At 39.5% G+C, this 18,766-nt stretch overlaps 1 protein-coding gene and 1 pseudogene across 1 annotated transcript; one reads left to right on the top strand and one right to left on the bottom strand.

Moving 5' to 3' along the window:
* Positions 1 to 930: 930 nt before the first annotated feature.
* LOC122840731 (crystallin J1A-like) lies at positions 931 to 5,258 on the bottom strand. Its single transcript, XM_044133329.1, has 10 exons — positions 5,103 to 5,258; positions 4,501 to 4,567; positions 4,217 to 4,393; positions 3,960 to 4,058; positions 3,781 to 3,873; positions 3,547 to 3,703; positions 3,272 to 3,387; positions 2,155 to 2,232; positions 1,929 to 2,068; positions 931 to 1,836 (listed from the first exon to the last, which is right to left on the bottom strand). Exons 2-10 carry the CDS (start codon positions 4,565 to 4,567, stop codon positions 1,738 to 1,740), a joined length of 1,026 nt encoding a protein of 341 aa, XP_043989264.1. The 5' UTR covers positions 5,103 to 5,258; the 3' UTR covers positions 931 to 1,737.
* A 2,759-nt stretch (positions 5,259 to 8,017) lies between these two features.
* On the top strand, positions 8,018 to 18,399 carry LOC122840730 (annotated as a pseudogene).
* Positions 18,400 to 18,766: the final 367 nt, after the last annotated feature.

Below are 18,766 nucleotides of genomic sequence, written 5' to 3'. Positions count from 1 at the left end.
TTCCTCCTCTCTGGGATGTGAATACTAAACCTATGAATGAAAAGCAAACTGGTAACTACTTATGTAAGAATGATAACAAAACATAATTATTCTAACAGGGACATCATCGAATTTTGCTGCCACCCTGGAATAAACGCTTTGAAGTTTTAGCCTCAAAGCACAGATTTCTTGACAGAGTTTATCATTCTCTGCTTTCCAGTTCTTCCAGTTCATCTCTCTCAGTGAGGCCTCTGCATTTTCTCTTGTCGTGTTACGTGTCCGTTCAAAGAGCACATTTGACCTCTCCATGGCATTATTATCACTTTTCAAGTATTGAACTGTAGTTCTGTCTTCGCAATTTAGAAACCTAATCTGGTTTTGACGATCTTCATTTTCATTTACAAGCATCTAATTTTCTGCTTCCCAGCTTCTTGTTTCATTGTTCCATTGATTTTCATCCTCAGGTTTTCCAGCTTCAGTGTATTGCGTTTGAATTTTAATTAACATGATTGGTAAAGTTTGAGCAGAAAGGTTTTTTAAACAATTTTTCAGTATAAATATTTTAAAAGTGTGGCATTTTAATATTCCAAAAATAAAATTCAGCCAATTGCTCTTTTACTTCTTGATCTGTTAACATGTAATAAATCCACTCTGAATACACAAACTCTGACCCAAGTATTTTTGGTCTAGTTTTTTAGTACATGAAGGAAGACAAAACTAACTTACAAGTAACCTTTCAGCCAGATAGTAGCTTTTTAAAGTAAACAATTTCTTAATATTAATTTTAAAAAAGTACCAGTTCCACTGACGGATCGTAATTTTAACAAGATATTTTTCCCATTAGTGAAATAATCTTCCAGTCGAACAAATATTTTTTTAAGTTATTCAGAACTAGATTTAAATTACGCAAATGTCCACATCTCAAATGAGTAAATCAAAAAGCTAATTAATTTACAGCATTTATTTCTATGACTTTTGATTATGTGAAATGTTATGTCTAGTGATGACAAAGATTGTTAACAGATTTGCAGCAGAAAGTCTGTTAGCAGACATTTTAACCATGTCTCTATAATAAAGTATTAGAAAATTCACACAAAAACTTCTCTATTACAGCAAAATCTAACAGACAAAAATATGTTTCAAAAATGCACAGAAAGGATTTAAAACAGATTTGCTTTTATTTGGAAAGAACTTGGACTATTATCAATTACTGAAGCTGAAACCTCCATCAAGAAAACAACTTAAAAGCTCATTTCTGCAGCTAAAATCATCAAAGGTCGTTCATTAAAGCCTCAGCAAGCTGTGTCGTTTTACTGTAGATCTGCAGTGGGTTTTTTCTGTTACCCTGATGATTTAAGTAGTCGCAGTTTTATTTATTTGGGCTACACATAATAACCTAAAGCAAGAATTAATTGGGATTAATAAGCTTTAATTAATGACAATTATATTTAATCAGTCTGGTTACATGTGCTTAAATCAAAGATGTAAAGAAAACCAAAAAAACTGAATGGGGGTCTACACAAGAGTTATTGTCAACAATAATAGACACAGCTCCTGATCAAGTTTTAAATTAATACGTGAAGAAAAATGAAACTCTTTTCCGGTACATCTGAACCCAACGTGTTTAACTTTTACAGAGACAAAAACATCTGGCTCCTGTCACACCTAAGTTTAGACAAAAGCCTTCATTAGCAGCTCTGCAAAAGCCCAACAGTTTTTCACGTCGCTCTCGTCCACCTCACGCTGCGGACCGCGGTCTTACAGGTGGTGGCCGGTGACCTTCTTGGCGTGCTCCAGCACGGCGGCGGATCGTGAGGTTCTGCTGAGCCACGACGCCGGGATTCCTTCAAGCCCGATCTGAAATATTCAAACCGACAACAAAAAAAATCATCAGACAAAAGCCCGGAGAGAACGAGAGACCGGAACGATGAATTAAGAGGCGGTCGCACCTGGGCTCCAACGCATGCTCCGATGAAGGAGGCTCTGCTGCAGGTGCACCCTCCACAGCTCATGGTGTCTCTGACGGCCGTCTCAAACCGTGTGGCTGTCAGGACGCCGTGCATCGCTGCCTGGAATGCACCTGGCAAACCTGCAGTGAGCATTGCACCTGTTAGCCGTCTGATCCGAGTCAGGATGGAGTTTAGTAAAGTTGGCGGGAGCTTGTTACACACACACCTCATGTGTTGGGAAACACAGCGGGGATCAGCTCCTGTGGAGGCTTCGACAAATTCTCCTTCACTTGATGAATGTGCCCTGAAAGCCGCAGAGTGGGAGGAATATGAGTAGAGCTGAAACGGTTAAACGGATTAATCGGTAATTGGAATAATTCTCAACAAATTTAGTGACTGATTAATTGTTAACTGGAGCACACAGACTCAAAAAAAAAAAGGCTGGAAGAGCAACACACTCAGAGCAGTGATTAATCCAAAGTTTTACAAGAAATGTGGAGTTTGCATTTAAGATAAAACATTTGTCTGTGATGATGCTCTAACCAAAACTCATCAAGTAGTTTTAGCTACACCTGGTTCAAATTCTGTAAAAAACCCCCAAAAAGAATTAAAAAAATTCCTACTCAGCACATTTTGCTTTCCAATTATGAACTGATTAACCCAAGAACTAGCCGACATTTTTTAGCATGTATTGAGGTTTGGTATATTTTTACTTGGTTCAAATTTTGTATCAGATATCTTTTGCTATTCAGTTAGTAATCGGTTAATCCAAAACAGTAACCAATAGATCAGCCCTATATATTATTTTTAAGTATTGATAGGTCAAGCAGAAAGACTTTTTCCCGGTTGATGTTAGAAGTGTTTTTCAGCTGCACACACATCCTTTGCTACAAAAGACCAAGCATTCACTAAAGAAATGTGGTTATTGCATATTATGCAATAAAATGTTTATTCTTTTATTCAAGAAAGGAATTGAATTAATAATTTATTTGCATCTTTATGTGTTTTTAATACTGAATGAAAAGGATTAAGTGGTTAAATAAAAATTTGCAGAAATGTGCACATTTGTTTATGCAATTAATCGATTGTCAAAATAATCGCTAGATTAAACAATTACTGGGATCATCATTACTCGCAGCGCTAAATATGAGAAAACAAATGAGAGAGAAATACCAATCAAGACAAATGTTAAACAGCTCTTTATCTTCACATCCAGACAGGTTTTGTTGAGACAAATGTTGCACAAGCCTTTCCCAGAATGAGGAAGCCTGGTGCCTTAAATCCCATGATTCGATCTCATGACTTTAAGAGCGAAAGCAACAATGCCTGCAGAGTTCGCTCACCAATCACTGCTTTGTCCAAGTCCTGCGGCTGCTTTCTGCTGGGGTCACTGAGCTGATTTAGCACCACATCCAAAGCTTTTGGGTCTGGACCAGTCAGGATGAAACGCTCCAGAAACCTGAGGGAAGAAACCAGGTTGTCGTCTAAGATGTGGTGCTTTGCGAAAGCTTTCACGCTGCTTGACCAACACCACCATCCCCACAGTGTGGTGGAAGCGCCACCCTCAAGACGCAACCGTGAGCTCAAGTAATCTAACGGTGCTGGCGGGCGTACAGACCTTGCGGCCGCCAGAGTTTCGGCGACACATTCGTCGTTGTTCTGGGTGACTCGGATGGCCTGTTCAACCTTTTCCAGCATGTCCGGGTGTCCGGCGTAAAAAGCCACTATAGGAGCCAGCTTGGCTATGCCGTCAATCTGACAGTCCATCTCACAGCCTGCAACGAAAACAACCAAATGCTTGAACCCAACGGGCCTCCTAAGATCAAGACGTCAACCAGTGAATGTCCGTTACCCGTCTCCTCTTTGCCCGCATCGACGTTCTTCAAGAAACTCTTCAAGCTCGCTTGTCTCCATGGTCCTTCAATAGGCAGCTGAGGTCTGGGGCCTGGAAATAAAATAACGTCCACATGGATGAAGTAACTTCATCAAAAATGTTACCCTTAATCATATTAAGTGGACAGATTTTTTTACCATTCCGGTCTCGGTACGGATCATTGACCGGCGTGTCATACTCTGACCCTGGCCCAAAGAATTTCAGAGTCCGCTGCTTCAGATCATCAACATTCAGACCTGGTAAGAAATGTCAATAGAGGTAACAAAAAGGGGTTTGTCTCAAATACTTAATGGGCTATAAGTAATAATCACCATCTTCTGTATGCAGAGTATTTACTTTCATTTTAAGTCCAAAAGTATAACATTGAATTATGACATAAAAAAGGGAAGCCCACCTCCACACTCTGAAAGGGACTCCAGCAGCACATAAGCCTGGTCTCCGTAGCAGCTCTGCTGGCCCGTCTGCCTCCGATAGAAGGGATTGGCCGACTCGGAGCGGAACTCCGGGTTCGGATCCTGAGCCAAGATCCCCTTCAGTTTCTGGAGATCATACACCCAGTGGAGAGGCTGAGCTGCAGCAGATGAATCACACGTATAATTTTAATATAATCACATAAAAAGAAAGTCCACTAATTGTATTTAATTATTTCCTAAGGATTAGAGTAGGAAAAACTTTTGCCTGCAGCATCTGCAACAGCTGATCCAACAATGGCTCCTATTGCTCTGTTGGCCACCGACGACGTCATCTGTCAAGACAAAGAATGCATACGATTTGTTCTTGCCATGTAGTTGCCAACTAAGAAAAAACAAACCTTAAAATATTTATATCTGCTTATCACATTGTTTAACATCATCTTAATAAAATATGCTGACGATACACCTGAATGACCTTCTCCACACGAACTCGAAAGGACTCAATCAGCTATGGAGGACCAAAACTGAAATAATTAAAAAATAAAAGCTGTAATGTACATTGTTGTTTTTTGTTTGTTTGTTTTGTTTTTCCTTGACTCCGGCCGTCCTGGACTGGAGCTGGGCACCAATGCAGTAATGGTAGCAGTGATTAGAGGTCACTGACGTTCACTCGTTCGTTTATTTGAACGCAGGGTTAACGTGGTGAGGTCCGCTCCAGTGCGCTGCTCGTGGTTTTAACCCATAAGGATTGGCAGCTCAAAACTCATTGCCAGGTTTCTCGATCAACAACTATTGCGTCGCTGTGACGGCAACGTTCAAAAAGCTATTTAACATGCATAAACATAGACTGAACATTAAAAGTCTGACCTTAGCCCCCTGGTCAGTGGGTGGAAAACCTTTCGCGGGTTGTTTCAGCTCTCCAGTGTAAATAATTACTGTTTTATTGATACGTAATGTTCCTGCTGCGTTATCAAACCGGAACCAGTTAAGATAACCACGCCCCTCACGTACCGTTTTGTCCTGCGCCGATTCCCGATCACGTGATTAATACGTTTGTACGCTTAGGAGCAAGAAGTTCATTAAACCTATAATTTACAAAGGCTATAGAGCTCTCATTAATTATATCTACTACAACTACATTATAGTTACAGAGCAGCCACCAAGAGACTAGGTCTACTTCAACATAGTTTTGGTCAAGTAAAAGTAAAAAGTAATCCTCCAAGAATCAAAGACGAATAAAAAAGTACTTCGTAAAATTGCAATTAAAATTCTGAATAACTGAGGCAGACAAAAATATGAAAGTACGTGCAAATTCTGATATTTAAAGATTAAAATAAAGCAATTGGCGCATTATAAAATGATTCATTTTAAGCAAAAAACAAACAAACAAACAAAAAACAAAACACTTTCCTAAATTGTATTTAAATATGCAACTTATAACTAATATACCAGCTACATATGTGTTAGAATAGCTACTTTAAGTGACTATATAGAGAAGTTAGTGCATCTTTGCTTGATCTGCAAATCACAGGCTCAGCGGATAGAAAATAACATTATCAATGAAGCTCGTTGTGAAAGAAAAAAATTTACTTTAACATTAACTGTAGGTTTGTGTCTGGTGCATTTTTGGTCAAAGCATATTTTGTCTTAAGTGCAATTATTCGCAGTATGTAGAGCAGGCAGAAACACTTCATAATAATATTACTCAATAAAAAGTGTGGTGTAGTACTCATGAAAGCACATTACTCAGGTAAATGTCACTCTAACTCTGGGCTATAAATTGAGAGAGCCAGAGACATTTGTCGGCTGTGGTAGCTTAATTTTGAAATGAAGGCAAAATAAAAATGTCAAAGGTATTTTTGCATTTCAATAATATGTCCATGATTTATGCACATTGTATGTGTCTGTATTTCAGAATAAGCAGTAAAAGCTGAAAACATGCTGACCTTTGTGGAGGACGTGTGTAAAGTATCGTCTTTGCATCTTCGGAATGTTCCTCAAGTTTTAAGAAGTCATTCGTAGCAATTGAGTCAAAACAACAGGTGTTTTAACGTCAGAGAGCACCCTCTACTGGGCAGCTGAGGTAACTACAGTTCCAGACATGACCACTGCATAACCAGGAAAACATTATTAAGTAAAACTGTAGTGTAAATTAGAAATATGTTTAAAGATATTTATATACACAGAATGGTGATTATAAGTGAAATCCAACATACTGACCCACCAATTAGCTGTAATGTCATTTGATTTTTGCCCAATTAATGAAATTAGAACAGAAAACTCGTAATGAAATCTGTCACCACCTGAGGTGTAAATGACACACACACACACACACGCACACACACGCACACACACCCCCTAACACACACACATAAATCCCTCTCTCTTCTCATTTAGCCTCTGACTCATGCAACCCTAGATGTTTACAGTAACATGAAGAACCGCATTTCAGCTTGAATTTCTACAGGTGCTGAAACCATACAAATCGCTGCTGTTTCAGCTGCAGGCCAAACATCATCACGCACACGAATCCATCCATCTTGCTTTTGAACTTCAAGCATGGGTTTCATTACAGAATAACAGCGAAGCAAGATTATTTTTATTATTATTTTAACAAGTTGGGTTTTTTTTTCAATTAAGATGCACAATGACAGTTTCATGCCCTAAGAAACATTCACATAAAAACAAACTGACCATCAACCGCAGAACACACAGCTTTGTTAAAACACCACTGAGAGAAAAGAAGAAGAAACTCAACTTTTTCTCCATATTTAACCATCAAATTGAACATTGTGTCAACTTTTTCCGCTGCGACATTGTTTATCTTATTTCACACGGTTTCTAATTTTATCCAACTTTTAACCTGTCTCGTTGTGTATCCACTCCACAGTTATGCACTAATAAAGCGTTCTCACGTGACGGATGGTTAGTTTTCCTCCACAGGTAGAGCTTAGCTTGTAGCATTCCACATGCTAAACTATGTAGGCTAAAAGATTAAAATATTGGTCTCATCTCATCTTAAAGCATCTTCACAAACTACATCCCCTCTTCCTTCCTCTTGACATTATGCACCTCATTGTGTATGAATATCTTTGCAAGGCACTGTACTCTCCAGTGGCCTCTACATCATTAGACTGTAAAGAAAGTGGTCACTTAAAATGAACAGGATGCTTGTTTTGGGTACCAAAAAGCTCGGAGAGGGAAAGTCAGACTACCAATCTTGCAAAAATCTATGTTTGTGATACCTTTGCATTGAAGCCTCACCAGGCCCCCTTCTCCCCTCTCTCTTCTTGTCCCTGAGTGACCCAGCTCCACATTTTAGCACTGCACCAATGCCAGCAGCAGCAAATTAGACACCGACTGCAGCCCCTCCTGATATGTACCTCTCTGTCCTACTTCCATTATTTTTAGCTGGGATCCAAGACTTCATCCTTCACTTAATATGGGAGAAGAGTGCCTTACATTTGCGGCCAGCTCTAAATCTATCGCGCCTTCTGTTTTTTTTTTTTATTTTTTTATTTGTTTGGCAAGAAAAGCAGAAGCGTCCAAACACAGTGCCTGCGCTTCATTCCAGCAGCTTCCGCTTTGTCTTGCAAATTTTCTGCGCTTGACAAGTTGGGCCCTCATCGTCTTACTCTGGCCCAGTTTTATAGGTATGCAGCTAACATTGAAACACACCTACGCACAAAGTTGTCACCCCACCAACCACCTCACCCCTGCTCAGTTACACCCCACCATAGGCGGACGCCGTCACACCTATGTCAAACTTAGCCCAGCCCCTCTTGTACCCTGTGCCCCACTGCCAGTTTACCATGTGGGGTCTGTCATAAGGTGGATCCAGGAGTTTAGTCCCGCTCTCTTCTGGGTGACGCGGATTGGAAAGGGTTCTGCAAACAGAGAAAAAAAAAATTTTTTTAACCCCACTCAGTTAATTGTACGATAACCAAAAGAAATCTGAATCGTCTCAGAGAGAAGCCATGAAGTGGACATGGGTGCTTGTGGCAGTCTTGCTGTCATTTGGCGGGCAATCACTGGCCAAGGAGAGCTTGGACTTCCCCGAATATGACGGCAAAGACCGAGTACACAACCTGAACGCCAAGAACTATAAGTCCGTGATGAGGAAGTACGACGTTATGGTGGTGTACTACCATGACCACCCCGGATCCAGCCGCGTCGCCCAGAGACAGTTTGAGACTGAGGAGTTGGCCCTCGAGGTGGGTTGAGATGGATATGGAGGAATAATTGGAAATAGACCCAGAATTAGCATAATACTAAAAAAAAGTACTATTAAAAAGGTGGAGTTTTTAACTTTGTAGCTCATTTTGGGTTTAAAGGCTCAAAATCAAGCAATGTTCTTAGTTAAGAAACCTAGGTGTGAATGTATGCATCATTTGCAAAAAATTTAAATGCATGGTGGGGGGGGAGGGGAGGGGGGGCAACAAATCCACACATTGCCTTGTTTTGTTTCTTTCTTATTCCCCAAAACCTGTGCGTGATGTTAAGTGCATGTGCCTGCCAATCAAACATTAGGACCCCTGTCAGCCTGGAGACTCAGCAGTTTTCTCCACATTACGTCACCATCCAACATAAGGCTTCTGCATCAGCTCTCAAGGTGTTGAAGAACGGCTTATCGAGGCTCATAGAGTCAGTTTATGCATGATCTATAATGCAGCAATCATCAAATACTCCCCAAATATCATTGCTGGCATTTAGTACTAAAGTTTTCAGATTTGACATTTCATTAAAACTCATAAAAACGGCATGGCTTTGTCTGTCCTTGTTTTTTCTTTTACAAGATTTAAGATGGAGCTGGCGCTCTTTTAAAAGAAATTCTACTAATATCATTCATGACAACAACAAAAAACTAAGAATGTGGCTGATTAAGGACATTTCATCACATGGTGCATGTCCAATGTCATCACCTTCCAAAAATAGTGGCCTATGTCTTTTCTTTTTTTTTTTCCAAAAGTGATTTTGGCAACAAAAAAAAAAATAAAAATACTTTTAGCAAAAAATTATTTGGGCCGTTATTTTAGGAAGATTCTTAGACATGTTCAAGGACTGCATGTTGCAAAAATAAGCAAATAGATAAATCTGTTTTTATGGACGTTTCACAACCTACTTGTAATAAAAAAAACAAAATGCGCTGGCTCTCAAATTCCAAATGAGATATATAAGGGCATAATTCTTTTATTATGGTGAGGTACGAATGAGCCTCTGGACACTCCTTGTATGACAGGAATGTCTGCATTGAACCCGCCTAAAACATGAACTGACAGCGAAATCTGTGGTGGAAATATAAACGAAGGAGGATAAAATAAAGTTGAAAGTAAATTATTAAAAGCAAAACATTAAAAACCAAGAAGAACAAAGAGATTGAAGTGAGCATCTGCCTTTAGCATATCACATCATCTCAGCAGGTTCTGGTGTCTCCGTTTGGTGGGGGGTGGGTTTGGTCAGGGCTGCAGGCCAGCACTGGGGGTTCTGGATTCAGTGATGCCACCTCAGCTCCACGCTGTGACTGACACTTGCAGCACTGTACTTGTCAGCGGATCCCCGAGTGCTGAGCGTCGCTCACCAAAATAGCGCCTGGGCTGGTGTTGCTCCTGGGTTTATATTTAACTTGAGGTGCTGGAGTTAGAGGCTTGGGTTTCTCCTCGGAAACAGATAATGATTTAAACTTAATGAGGTATTATTGGCAGTAGGGGGAAACGGCAAAAGGCAGGACATTTAGGAGGTAATGGTACTGTAGATTAGTGCAAGATAGATGATTTGAAATATTGCTTGCATTTAATGGCGACCCATCACCAAACGACAATCAATGTTCTCCAAAAATGTGCCAACAATGTAATTTAAAATGCCTCACTTTTCCAATTTCTGTTCTACGACAGACGAGCTCAATGCAGCGCAATGAACCATCTGCTCAACAACCTGCAGGGCGGCCTGTTCACGCCGACTGTTTATGCCGCTAAAGGCAGCTGCTCAAGATCTCTTACTCCACTTACATGTGTGTACGTGAGCTGGTCAGCGAGCGATGAAGCAAATGCGTTTTAGTCTTTAAATGCACTTGGACAACCTTAAACCAATTCCTCACAGCCCATTGGTGGAATCGACAGTCAGTCTTGAGGTTCATGTTTCGTACAGATTTAGAAAGTGCAGAAGCAGCTCTTTGAAAAGCAGGCTTTTATGGTAATGGAGCTCCCCCAGTGCAGTTTTTCCTCGATATGTGGCCGCATTCTTAATAAAACGTGTTTAGGTAATGGAGTGTTTTGTTTTTGCAGCGTGCAGCCCAAGTCCTGGATGAGTTTGAAGACGAGGATATTGGAGTTGGACTCATTGATGCAAAGCTTGACAAGGTCGTTGCAAAGAAATTAGGTAAATAGAGAGATGGTAAACAGACACAGAAATCGGTATTTTATTGTCACCTTCCTAAAATAATTGCCTAACTCTTCATTTATTTTTGTTAAAAATGACTTCCGCCATTATTTTATGACGGTAATGATGTACAACAATGCACATTATTCATACCGCTTGAACCTTTTTTACATTGTTTATAGTTACATCTACCAAAATAAATGTGTCCGGTTGTGGCAGTGTAAATTGATCAAACTATACACTAAGACACAGTAAAAACATTAGGAAATAGCCATCTCTGCATTAGATAAGTACTTCTTAAAATTAAATATTTCATATTGATGTAATCGAAAAAAAAATATCTGTGTTGATTTGATTGATAAAATGATATTTCATCTTGAATTTTCTATTTATGTGTCCGTCTCTAGAGTCTAGAGAGCCGCATAAAAACACTGATTTTTGCCACTGAAGCCGAGACTTTGACTGGGCCATTCTAACACAGGAATGTGACCAAAACCATTAAATTGTTGGTCTTGTTGAACGTTAAGGTGATGCACAGTTAGTTTTTCTAAACACATTTAAACTATGCAAGGAGCTTGAATTATGCAGTATCCTAATAAAATACATTGACCTTTCTGTTTGTGATGTGACATAATGTAAAAAAGCTTTAAGGCAAAGGAATATTTTTACAAGGAACTCATATTTCCCAGATTTATGTTTGCTGTGGCATTACAACATGTGGCGTAAGATCAGTCTCTTAATAACTCTTTTCTTTCTCTGCAGGCCTTGAAGAGTCCGACAGCATCTTCATCATCACCGACGATGAAGTCATAGAGTACGATGGGGAACTTGAGGCAGACACTCTTGTGGAGTTCATCTATGATGTTCGTGAGGATATAGTCTCCCAGTTAATAGCCTGCCTTACTGTAGCATGAGGAAGGAAAGCAAATACTTAGAACCTGAAATCAGGAAAAAGTCAAGATGCGTTTTGAAGACGCAAATGGATACAGAAAAGGTCATGTTCACATTTACGTGACAAGAAATTTCCAGCGTAACCAGACCCACTTTGAGCTGATATCTACTCCCATTACAACTCTCCATAGAAAAAAAAAGAAAAAGAAACAACGCAAAATAGTACACAAAGATTATTACCACAATTAAGATGATTTATAGAAACAAAGTTAGGTTTATGACAATGAAAAATCAGCAAGCCTTGATAAAAAGAGCTTCTATCAAATCATGATTGCAGTTATGTACTATGATTGAAACCAGATAGTTTTATACACTGAATAAAAACACTCATGACCACAGGACATACACTTTAAAGTGTGTCCAAAAAAAAGATCTTTGTCCCCGTGTGCATCTGGCCATCATGTCAAACAAGAAAACAATGTTTTCCAGGCCTTAAAATAAATCCACATATATCCCTCCGATTAACTCAAATCGCTCAGTTGAGTTACCTGATGACATCATCATCATGGCTTCCCATCATTGCTTAAAGAGACAGTGATAATTCTGAATTTGAAGGAAGTTACAGAAAACGTTTGAAAAAGAAAATATGTTTTCTGGCATTTAGCAAATAGAAATAATTTTGGTAATCTAACTAATATAACAGGAGAAATTTGGTCTGATTTAACTTCAGACAGTGTCAAAAAGAAAAGTGTGTATATGCCCTTTTATTTGGTTTACGTCTGCTTATAAATCCATAAGTCAGCAAAACATAAAGACAACATGTACATAACTTTTAGTCATTGTTGCTGTTAGTAGTTATTTGCATTTTTCCACGCCATCTTGCCTTTTTCCGATCAGAGCTTGTGTTTGCTGGCTATATGGATATTCCAAGCAGATATTCTCACCTCGGTTTTCTTTTCTCTTCCCTCCCACTTCGTTTCTCCCTCAGGTTCTCGAGGATCCTGTGGAAATTATTGATAACAGCAGAGAACTGAAAGGCTTTGAAAGCATCGAAGAGGACATCAAACTGGTGGGCTACTTTAAGAGTCACAAGTCAGAACGTAAGAATATTGTGATGGCATGACTGTCTGTATCGAGTTACTGTGTAGCTAGATATGAGTTCAGCAGCATAAAGCCTGGAATAATTTCACGGGTCTGATTTGAACTCACAGTCAGCAGCAACTGTACGTTGTCTGTGATCTCACATAAAGACTGACCTGCTGGAACAGACTGACAAATCCTTGTAACGTTTCAGATTTCGAAGCGTTCGCAGATGCCGCTGAAGAGTTCCATCCTCACATCAAGTTCTTTGCGACATTTAATCCTAAGGTAAGGTCATTTTAATTGTGAAAAGACTTCGTCATCATTAGCTAAAAAAAACTGAAAAAATATGAACACCATGCATAAGCCAAAGTGTTTTCAAATTCATTCACGACAAGCCGTCTGCTCAATAGATAGGTAGTTTACAAAATAGTCATTGACCGTCACATAAACTATAACATGGAAGGGTCTAGTCAAAGTCAAGACAGCAAACCTTTTTGGAAACACTGTAATGAGATCGTTGTAGCACAACTGCGAATATACCTAAGCAGAAATGTAAGTTGTTATTTACTTGATAAAATACAGAATGTGCTTTGTTTTTATTGCACCACTTCTGCAATTTTTTGTTGCTTTGCATTCAGTTTTGCATCTTTCTTAACTTAGACATAAACAATGCAATGTTTTGTGTTCGTAATGTGCAAAATTATTTCGTTAATAAAACCTTCAAAGGCTTATCGTTCTGCTTCTATGTGCAACCTGAAAACTGTGTGCTCCCAGTTGTTGGCACTATATCCTGCTACTATTTGTTAAAATGGCAGGATGCACATTTTCTTGCTTAGCATTGTGTTTTTCAGTAATGCCCAGTATTTCTTTACGTCACAGATACAGCCATCGTGGTCAGGTTATGAATCCAATTGCTGTTGTTTTGTGGCAGGTTGCTAAGGCCCTGGAGTTGAAGCTCAATGAAGTAGACTTCTATGAATCCTTCATTGAGAATCCTCTGGTCATCCCGGGAAAACCTTACTCTGAGAAAGAACTGGTGAAGTTCATTGAAAATAATGACAGGTAGCTCCTATTGTTGGCATGCTGCAAGATATTTTTAGTTAAAAGCGTAACAGTCTGAATAAGCTAAATATGCTTTTATTTTAACGGCTCTGTGTTTGTTTAGACCAACACTGAGGAAACTGAAACCCAGCAACATGTATGAGATCTGGGTAAGAAATGTTATACTTTCAGCTTTGCATCAGTTTTGTTTATGGGGAGGCTTTTAGTAAATGTATTAATACATATATTTATTAGTTCCTGATATTGTTATCTTCATCTCAAGTGTTTTAGAGTACAGGTTATCCTTATTTTGCTCACAGGATGATGATGTCGGTGGAGAACATATTGTCGCTTTTGCAGAAGAGGCCGATATCGGTAAAGAAAAATACATTTCAATAGAAAATTCTTCTAATAAACAGATGGATCTGTATGGTCAGAAACATATATGCCTATAAAGAAGCAAGTATATTATGAAAAACAAAAGCTTTTACTTGAACTGTGGTCTTCTGCTCTGCAGATGGCTTTGAGTTCTTGCACAAATTGAAACAAGTTGCAGAGGATAACACCGAAAACCCTAACCTCAGCATTCTCTGGATTGACCCTGACGACTTCCCTCTGGTGAGAAATAATATGACATAATACAATAAATGATACTGAGCAATCTAAGTGAAAACCTGGATTTAAAAGTTGGCAACATAATTATTTCATTGATTCCTTCTTCAGCTTTTGCCACACTGGGAAAAGACCTTCGGAATCGACCTGTCCCACCCACAGATTGGTGTCATTGAAGCTGATGATGTAAGTATTATTCATAGGAAAATATTTGTACATTTGTATAATTTATCTATTCTTAAATGTTGCTAATTCATTCTACAGTTGAAGCACATGTAACTTAAGGTGGGTTCTGTTTTTGACTACAGCTTATCCGTACTGCAATAGTTTAAGCCCATGTATGTTTAAGAATGTCACCAATGTAAGTGGAATTGGGTCTGTAAACAGGTACAGCTGCTATGTTATCACTTAATTTCACCCTTTCACAGTTTTGATCTTTTCTAACTGCCTATGAAAAGATGAAAAGGAGCCATTTACCACATTTTGTACTGGACACACATCCCTCTTTGGGGGTGTTTCTAATCCACTAGATCCCAGCATTGTGCAGGTTTGGGGACGCTCATAGGCTCTTGGCAGAGCTCCAATATGTTGGAGTTCTCCTTAGTGAGTGAGAGGCTTCCCTTTTAGTGACATAGAGTTGTGAGATAGGTGGATATAACTTGTGCCAATGTGCTGAAGTGTAGTTCTGAGAACCTGGTCTTCATTTAGCCTCTGGGTGATGTGCTGGAATGGGTGGCATCTGATTATTCCCTTGTGTTCCTGTGGGACTTAAATCGTACCATTGGCAATGGTGGAATCACCTGGTTAGGTATGATTGGGAGGAATTGATGTCTGTTCTAGGTATGGGATGTCCAGAACGTTTCTGGACATAAAGGGATCAATGAGTGGACTTGGTACCACGCCATCTTCATCCAAATGTAAATGACCCGTCTTGAAATCACAAGATCAGACTTTTGGCTTTATGTCTTCAAAAGGTAGTTAAAGGGAGGGGCAGAGCTGACTATTGATAAGCACCTACTTGTTAATTGGATTCCATATCAGGAGAGCTACCATGAAGGCCAGGTTAGGAATTAGCTTTACCTAGGAATGTGTGATAAAGGACACAGTTCAGGAGTGATTTAACTCCCATTCACAGGATAATTTATCTCATGTTTAGAGAAAGGTTGAAACAATGGAATCTGAATGGTCCGTGTTCAGGATACTCAGTAGCTGCAGCTCCCAGGAGCAGTGGTCTAGAGGTAATTGGTACTGATTGTGATGAAAAGCACAGAACCTTTGAGTAGCCACAAGCAGTGGCTGAAGACTCACTGCCCTGCATGTTTTAGGTACTTTCTTGCTTCAGTCCAGCTGATTTCAATTGATGACTGATTAACAGACGTTTGTTGAACGGCAATCAGTTGAATCAGGCACATTAAAGCAGGAAAACCTCTAAAACATGTAGGACGGTGTGTCTTGAGGACCAGGGTTGGGAAACACTGTCCTAAACAACGGCAGACAAGCAACACGTCACCAGAAGCACTGACGTTTTCGTGGTTGCAGAAGCTATAACTCTGGCACAGATGGAATTCAGAAAGGCTGTGGAAAAGTTATTTTTTTTCTGTCTCTTGGCCTCGAGGAAGTTTTGGCAAAAAGAAAGTGGGGGGTAAAAGGGCCAACAAAAAGATATATTTGATTTTGGGATTAGACTTCAAACCTGAACAAAGGATATAGTCCAAGACAATTAGCACATTGGGAACTTCTCAATCTGGTCACCATAGTCTGTGGTGAGAAGACAGAATCTAAGAACTAGATGTACACTGAGTTCATCCCCATTGGGGAGGTAACTGTCAGCAGAGTACCAACAGGAGCTGTGACTCCTCCCAAGATACTGAGAGCTCTGGTTTTCATGGCTTCACTTGTCTTTAGGGCCACATTAAAGATCAACCACGCACTGAAGAAGTAGAACCAATAGTAGACTGGAGGTCCCAGTTAAGAAAATTGTAAAATGGTGAACGGTTTTGCTTGTGCTTGTACAGCACCTAACTGATTCGTTTATTCACTAATTCAAACGTGAGGGCAAGCTACTGCATAGTAGCCAGAGCTGCCCTGTGGTACAGTGACAGAGGTGAGGCTGCAATGCAGTAGTGCCACCAGGCCCTCTTACACCCTTATTGCCCAAGGACACAATGACAGAGGCAGACAGAGTGAGGATTGAACTGGTAACCTGCCAACTCCAGGATGAACTGCTACCACTGTTGCCACCATCTTCCCAAGAAAAAGAGATGGCCAGAGTGCTCCAGCTGTTGATGGATCACACTTGGAACATTTACACAAGGGTTGGAAAAGAGGTTTTGATCAATTACCTCTGACTTTAGGAGGGGTAGTTTGTCTTTTCTTCAGACTGTGGCAAGCTATACCAGATTCTTAATCTATCATAGGTGCTGCTTGGTTAACTTGAGTCTACATATGTGTTTTGCCAATGCAAAAAAGATGTACAACTATGAGCCCCATGGCATTTTGTGTTGGGTGGTGCTGTAAGAGTATGAGTGTTTCAGATGGGCTTCCCAGTCCTTGTATAAAAACTGTTTTGCATTCGTACTACATAAGTGAGCTTGTTCTGAGAGTGAACTGGACATTGTCTTTGTCACTGAGCCTGTTTGAGGCGTTCATGATCATCAATACTTTCATGCTAAGCTGTTATAAGTAATATCACCTACCTTTAGTTGACAGATGTTCATGATTTGTTGTATCACCATATTGCACCAATCTGCTTCATCAGCTGATTTGGTGGATCAGATGATTGTCGAGATTGTCGATTATATGTCGAGGTAATTTTCAAACAGCTACTAGACATAGACAGTCTAGTAGGAGTGTATTATTTTAAATGCTGTTGCTCAGTTGATGCAAAAACTAGACTTGACATCTCACAGCTGATCTGGTAAGTTGGCACAACTGACAAACCAGGGGAGGTCTGGTTCTTTTTCCCTGTTCACAAATAACTGAGTAGATTTTCAATTTGAATTTGAATTGAATTAAATAGAATTGAAAAACATTCCTCTGCTGCTGTTGTTGATTTGCAGGCTGACAGCGTGTGGATGGACATTGATAATGGGGAGGATTTACCTTCTGTGGATGAGCTGGAAGAGTGGCTGGAAGATGTATTGTCAGGAGATATTGATCCTGAGGAAGACGACGATGATAGCGATGGCACGGCGATGATGCGGCGATGGCGGCGATGGCGGCGATGGCGGCGATGGCGGCGATGGCGGCGATGGCGATGGCGATGATGGCGATTAACGGCTGGCGATGATGACGATGATGACGATGACGACGATGACGATGATGACGACGATGACGATGATGACGATGACGACGATGATGACGATGACGATGATGACGACGATGACGACGACGACGATGATGACGATGACGACGACGATGATGATGACGATGATGATGACGATGATGACGATGACGACGACGATTAGGTTGCTGAGTCGTAATTTAAACTCTAAGTCTGACCAAAGAGTCAACATTACCATCGCATCGATGACTTTGCTGAATCAACCACCTTTGTGACAATTTCTAATCACAAAGTCATCCGTTCATGTCAATCCTTCATCTTTTCATCATCCTCCCTCAGCAGCTCACCAGAATCACTATATTCCATTAGTTTTTTTGTCGTTCTCCCTGACAAAGTTACTGATCTATGATGTAAAAAAATCTTCTATTTATTTCCACATGTAATACTGTCTTGTACAATAAAAGAAGATATTGTTTAAAAATCCTGTCACCTACTGCTTTTGATTTTGAACATATTCAAGTTTTTATATTCATAGAATTGAAAGGGTTTTGTTATTTTTATGCAAAATATATAAGCCCAAATGTCTTGTCTTTTGCTGTTTGCATGTTTTATGTGCATTCAGATATTTTCTTGTTTTCCCCGGTACTGAACTGAATAATATCCGATTCAATGGTGCTAACAGTCTGTCACGTTGGGTCTCAAACACCACCAGTCTACTGTGTTCAGTCAGTGTGATGCTGTACAATGAAAGTACTGTACATCATATGGATGTTTTCTACGATGATGAATTATGACAACAACCAGATTCTATTTTTGTAACGAGAGAATTTTAATTTACTGTGAAGTCTTAAATAAAACAACAACTTGGAAAGAAATTCACTTATTGTATAATTCTTACAGAGGTGAGCACGGGTGTTTGTCTTCTGCATTTTGGGTTTTTCTGTATGTAATATAACAATGTTCTCAGGAGGAAACGATAAGGGAAGGGGGGCAAACAGATCAAATCTATCAGTCAGTGTTTGTGTTTAAAATATAAAGAAAAAATATAGAAAAGTGTTCCCCTCTTTGCAATTCAGATCATCAAACCAATTTAAATATCACTTATGACAAAACAAATAAAGGCAAAATTCTGTTTTTAAATGAAGGTGTTTATTAAAGGGTACGTGAGTCTAGCTGTCCAGTTCTGGTTTATATATATATATATATATATATATATATATATATATATATATATATATATATATAT

The sequence above is a fragment of the Gambusia affinis genome, linkage group LG12 (genome assembly GCF_019740435.1).
Source record: "Gambusia affinis linkage group LG12, SWU_Gaff_1.0, whole genome shotgun sequence".
Lineage (NCBI taxonomy): Eukaryota > Metazoa > Chordata > Actinopteri > Cyprinodontiformes > Poeciliidae > Gambusia > Gambusia affinis.
Note: the sequence above shows the minus strand (reverse complement) of the source record. Positions and strands in the feature narration are given on the sequence as shown.